Source organism: Merops nubicus, unplaced genomic scaffold (assembly GCF_000691845.1).
Source record: "Merops nubicus isolate BGI_N331 unplaced genomic scaffold, ASM69184v1 scaffold36082, whole genome shotgun sequence".
Classification (NCBI taxonomy): Eukaryota; Metazoa; Chordata; class Aves; order Coraciiformes; family Meropidae; genus Merops; species Merops nubicus.
The window spans coordinates 31071-37070 of record NW_008596204.1 but is presented as its reverse complement, the minus strand read 5'-3'; the positions used below and the strand labels follow the sequence as shown (position 1 = coordinate 37070).

General features: G+C 37.3%; 1 protein-coding gene across 1 annotated transcript in view; it reads left to right on the top strand.

Moving 5' to 3' along the window:
* Positions 1–4: 4 nt before the first annotated feature.
* The window catches only part of AGL (amylo-alpha-1, 6-glucosidase, 4-alpha-glucanotransferase), a gene marked incomplete at its 5' end in the record, with an annotated part of 33242 nt that continues 27246 nt past the window's right edge, over positions 5–6000 (top strand). The window contains 4 exons of the mRNA XM_008936322.1: positions 5–35; positions 2530–2740; positions 3584–3750; positions 4187–4390. Coding sequence (XP_008934570.1) covers positions 5–35; positions 2530–2740; positions 3584–3750; positions 4187–4390 — 613 coding nt within the window. The remainder of the gene's footprint in view (positions 36–2529; positions 2741–3583; positions 3751–4186; positions 4391–6000) is intronic.

The following is a 6000-nucleotide window of genomic DNA, read 5'->3' as shown; positions in this document are numbered from 1 at the left end:
GAAGCTGGACAAGACCCTCTTCAGGCTGGAGCAAGGTGGGTCGGGGCCGGTGGGCTGCGGCTTCATCAATCTCCTCCTCTTCTTCCTTTTCCTTCTCTTTCTCCTTTTCCTCCTTGGCGGAGTTCCCAGGGCCGGGAAGTGGCCGGGAGATCGCCGCCTTCTTGGGGCAGTGGTGGAACGGGAGCTCAGCCTACGGTGGTGGCCTGGGGTTTGGTTTTGTTTTTCCCTCCTTCTTTTAATATGAAACATTTTCTGATGTGCTTGCTTTAGCTGCAGAACTCTATGGGCTGCAGACGTGGTTCGGTTCAACTCGTAAAACTATTGAGAAATGAGGAGCAGATCAGCTAGGAGTCATCACTCTTCATGGGAATGAAGTGTGAAGTATTTTTTTGACAGGCCCTGCAGGATAGGAATTCTGCTTTTATAACCTGTACTTCAATGACTCAAAAAAGTCCTCCTAAGTCAAGCTCTCTAGTAGTTGTCTGCAATGTTATGCAGAACCCCATCTTTAATATTATAATTTTGAAATATATCCGTAATGCTAATATTTTGCAAGGTCTGAGGTGATGTTTCAGAATATAAGGTCTTTATCTCCTCATAATTCTTATCTTGCCTGTCAGATTTCTTATAGCTGAGCTATATTAGTATTATGGGTGCTTACTTCTAAGAACTTGACACTGTTTCTCTCTGAAAGTATTAGAGTCTATTTGCAAAAAAAGCCTAAAACACACAACTAATTGGTCCACTTGTATGCTAATCAGCAAATCCATACTATAAAACTTAAGTCACTGTCTTTAGAAGCCATTTTTAATAATGCAATGGCTTTTATTACTTGTGAAGTTGGGTGGGTTTTGTTACTGGTAGGAACCTAATACTGAAGTGGTTTAGTAGAGGAGCAGGATTCTGCTTCTTGAGAATAAAAATTCTCATCAGATATGTTGGCTTCGAAATTTTCTGCAGGTTTAGTCCAAGAAAATGTCAATAGTGAAGAAGTGCAGAGTTGACCCTAACATCTGTTTTTAACTCATCCTTCCAGTTGTGTAAATTTTGTGGAGGGAGTTGCACAGAAGTGCATGGCTATCATGTCTCTGCTGGTGTCCTACTCTCTGAGAGGGCATAGCTAATTTTGAGCACAGCATTCCTGATGTCAGTATAGCTGTTACAGGAAATAAGATATCAATGGCATATACGCCTGTGCTCTAATTTTAGTAATCCCTGCAATAAAAAGACAAAATGTCAGGATAGTAGTGGGGAGGCTGTACTTAACCTTCCAAAAGGGGTTATTTTTTATGTAAGATATATTAGTGGGGTTTTTTTGCAATGAAATGAGCTTCATTTTTACCTGACAGACATCCAGATTCTAAAACCACTGCTGTACATGGTGCTTTTTGGTGCAGTGTTGATTACATTAATAAGAGAAACTTCAAGCTTGGTGAGACTTATATTTAAATGTATTCAGGCATTGAATTCTGGTATTAGAGTCCCCATGATTCTGCTTAATAAGCAATTCTTTTCAACTTAAGATACTGCAACTTGACATTGTTCTGTTCTTTTTACACTTCACAATTCATTATCTGTCTACTACTAAGTTCTACAAATACTCATGTTTGTTTTACTCCCAATTTTGTAGACTGCTAGGGCTAGTATGTGTTTTTTTCTACAGTCAACTATATGACTGGCATGTAATTTGGTAAAAGTTACTGTGCAAGCACTTCTGCCTATTTCAGTCACTTGAAAGGACCCTGTAATTAGCCATGCACATGATGGTGGCCTTCATACCTGCAAGTGGAAACTTACACTGAAACCTGTTGACTAAACTGATTTTTTTCATATCGAACTGAACAGCATGGGTTTAGGTCCTAACATTTTAGAGTAATTTTGTTCTTATTATCAAGGCTATCTTAAGCTTAAATACTACTCTTAATGAATGTGTGACCTGTAGCACGTATACAAAGCTCCATTTGGTTTGTTGAGCTCTCTGAAAATGTAAGTTCGTGTGTTGTAGTTCACACACAAGTATGTACCAATTTACAGTTAAAAGCATTAGGCAGTTAGCATTGTTTAGTGAACCCTCAATGGAGAATAAAGGGATTTGAAATATTTTCTCTTTCAAAATGTGTTCCTAATTTTTTTCAGATATTTTTATGGGTCACTTTATTATATAGACTTCATAAACCTAAATACTTAAATACTGTATAATCCAAAATCTGCATAACACTGTACGGAGTCTAATGATCATGATATTTTGCTGTATTTTGTTTTCAAGATTTTTTATATAGCAAATAGGAACAAACAGGAAAGGAGATGAATAGTACCATGTAAGTAAAGGAAAAGGGCTATATGTCAAGTGTGCAAAGAGGAGTATTAGTAAAGTAGGGGAGAGATGATGCTGTAGAAATACACCATGCTGCTGAAATTCTTGGCAGATACATTGGTGAACTTTCTTCTTAACATCAAGTTATGGTTTGTAATTACAGAATAGAAATATCTAGTCCTCTGGATAAAGTGAATTTACCTTTTTTTATTGAGGTTTTGAACTACAGTTCCGACTGGGTCCGACTCTTCAAGGCAAGCCCGTTACTGTGTACACAAATTATCCAGCTTCTGGAGAAGCATTTGATCGCCACAAGTTCAGGACGCTGTCATGGCACAATCCAACAGGAAAAGAAGATGACTCTGACAAATACTGCAAGCTAGACCTCCAAATTTCTGGGTCATACCAGTACTATTTCAGTCTTGGGTAAGTGAAATTCTAGCCTTGCAGCCAAATTCAGCCTGCTCTCTTACATTTTAACCCAAAGAAATCGCTGTTACAAACAGTTTTTCCATGCATTTTTCAAATTGCGGTCATGGGCCCTAACTGAACATGCTAATGAGAGACAGTATTTGTGATGGTTGTTTAATACTCTCTGAAGCAAAGATATTCTGGGGAATATACACAAGAAAATTCATCTGGTTTTGTGAAGGTTGGAAAGGCAAGCCACTTCTACAAGTTTTCAGAGTCATCAAGTCATCAGTGTTCTGACTATCCAGATGATTTATTTGTACTTTGTTGATTACATTTGAAGGTTGTTTTCTGTTTTTCTAGTGCAGAGGTTCTGGCATTCTTTACTTCATATTCTTTACAGAATGAGTGCAGAAGAGAATGTCAGTATTTGTAGTGCTTGCAGTCTGGTATTCTGAGTTTCTGGAAGATAGGTGTTTAAATTCCCTGAGACTTAAAAGGGCATTTAGCTCAGGTATCTCCCCAAGGATGGTGGTCCAAATAGAGACCTCTGTATAAAAGTTGGGCAGCCATGCTTGCTTTGGTTTTGTCCCTATCCTGGAAGGAGGAACCAGTACTCTCTCAGAAAATAACAAAGGTGTCTCACTTTTGCGGAGAGTTTAGAACTCTATTGCAGTTTTATTCTTCTAAATCTAGTAGAAAGATGAACTTTCCTTCAGGTGCCCTGCAGTCCTGATTTTTGCCTCCCCCCAGCCACTGTACTGTGTTCTTGAAATCGCTGTGCTCATTGGATTCTCTTTGTGAAACTGGATGGTACAATGGGTGTTTACTATACCAATGAACATGAATTTTTCCTAGAAATGAAAAAAGTGGTGGAGGTTACATAGTTGTGGATCCTATCTTGCGCGTTGGAGCCGATAATCGAGTGTTACCTTTGGATTGTGTCACGCTCCAGACGTTCCTCGCTAAGTGTCTGGGACCATTTCATGAATGGGAGGATAGGCTTAAAGTTGCAAAGGAAACAGGTAATGACAATGCATATATTAAAGGATATAAGTTTTTGTCTTGTGATCAACAACCAAAGTTACCCTGAAGTTCTTTTGTTCGCTAGTTCTTAGACATTATTTTCTGCTAGATTCAGTTTAGTTAAGAGATTAAATCAGTGAAATGATTAAACTATTTGGAAAGGTGCAAAATTTCAGGAATTTCCTAATACAGGAAGCCACTTTTGTGTTATTGTTTTGATTTCAAGACAGACTTGGAAGTTTGTAGATTGACAGGATGATCCTTAAAGCTTCTGTTACACAGAATTTCAAGGGGAAGACTGAGCGTAATTTACACTGGTTATTCCAAACTCTAGCTTCAAATACATGTTATAACTGTAACTTACTGTGCTTCTTTCACTTTAACATTGACTGAAATTTATTTTTCTTGTTAAATAAATGGCTTCTTATTATGTAGGTTACAACATGATTCATTTTACACCACTGCAGAAGCTTGGACTGTCTAGATCATGTTATTCACTGGCTGATCAGTTAGAAGTAAATCCTGAATTTTCAAGCCATACTAAAAAGTGCACTTGGAGCGATATAGGAGCGCTTGTGGAAAAAATGAAAATTGAATGGAATATGCTTTGCATCACAGATGTAGTCTACAATCACACTGGTAAGATTTTTGTGTGTGTTAATAACCAGATTTGTCCTATCATTATTTCATTATTTCCCGTAACTTTTCCCCCTGAAACCGATCTTTTAGTAGCTGTTTTAAGTAACTTAATTGTCTCTGTCTTTGAAGCGCCTAAATCTGGGACACCTCTCTACAATTGTAACTGATATGTTTCCATAACAGAGGTAAAGGAATTTAGTATTGTTACTGAAGGAGTGAATAGAGTCCATCTTGGAGAGAACTGATGAACTGTGCACGTGTCTGTATTATTATAATATGCTCATTTTTAAGATCTGCAGTGTGCAGTTCTCACAAAAATGAATGGAATCTGTGATACAAATTATTTGGTTAATGTAAACTGAGTACTCTTTTGTACCACAAAGAGGATTATGTGTATTTTTGTTACCATCCTTTGAGGCTTAAAAACCCCCATAACCACAGATACCTGTGAATCTCAAGCTTTATTTGCTTTAGCTTCTTGGTGTTGAATGTTGCCAATGTTCCTATCCAATCAGTTTGCGGTGCTGTGTGGGCCCTGTTGTTTGCCGTATCTATTTGTTGAAAAGTTACTAAATATAGTTATTGGCTGTGTGACTGAGGGAATTACGCTTTTAAACATTCTCCCAATTTTGGATAAAAAATTCCTTGCACTTCACCAGCTACAAGTTCCATTTCTCTCACACATACTTGAGATCCTGCCACCTTTGTCTGTATATATTTGCACGCTACCAAGGAGAATGTTTTTATTGACAGAAATGCCTACTCTAAACTAATTCTTAGACTCCAAAACTTATTTGAGAAGAAAAATGTAACATTATTAGACTACATTTCTAGGAAGGGCTTGTTCAGGTTACAATCAGAGTTTGAAGTAATCTTCATTGGGGTGGATAACTCAATATTTATACTGAGGTGAAAGGATGTTTAGAAGTGTCTTCTAACAGGATAGAAATATTCAGATGACCATGGTCCTGACTTACATCATTAATCAAAAGGTACTCGATGACTTTGTTTCCTGCTTTCAAACTCTATTTTTTCCCCCCCTCTTTGTTTATAATCAAAACCACTTGATTTACAACTGACTCCAAACTTGTTAAATGCCAAAATTAGCATAAACAGAAACATACGTTGAGAAATGTCTGAGTAATAATGTTGTAAATGCCTGTGGAACTTTTTTGGGAGCTCTTTAAATAAGAAGATAGGCAAATAGTTTTTAGGGTTCTTTTTTTTTTTTTTTTTTGTATTTTAATTGAACCATAATTTCTAGTAGTTAAATTAGTTCATTGCACTACATTAATTTAATTATAAAGCCTGTTTCATAGACCCATTTAAACATGAAAGATAGATACAAAATGTTTAGTCAGTTGTTTTGAGCAGATCATGGATACCTGCACGTCGTTATTAATTCTGTAGCATGTCTGCATTAAAAGCTTAAATTGCCTCCCAGAAAATCCTCTAATGCTGGTAATTCTAACAGCTCATGACCCTATAGCTTACAGCGGTTGTATCTATCTGTTACTCTCCTTTCTTGCTGAGCCCACTGGGTAACAATGGCAGTGTTCCTGTGTTCCTGTTGTGAAGTCAGACAACTCACCTGCAATATTAAGCAGTCA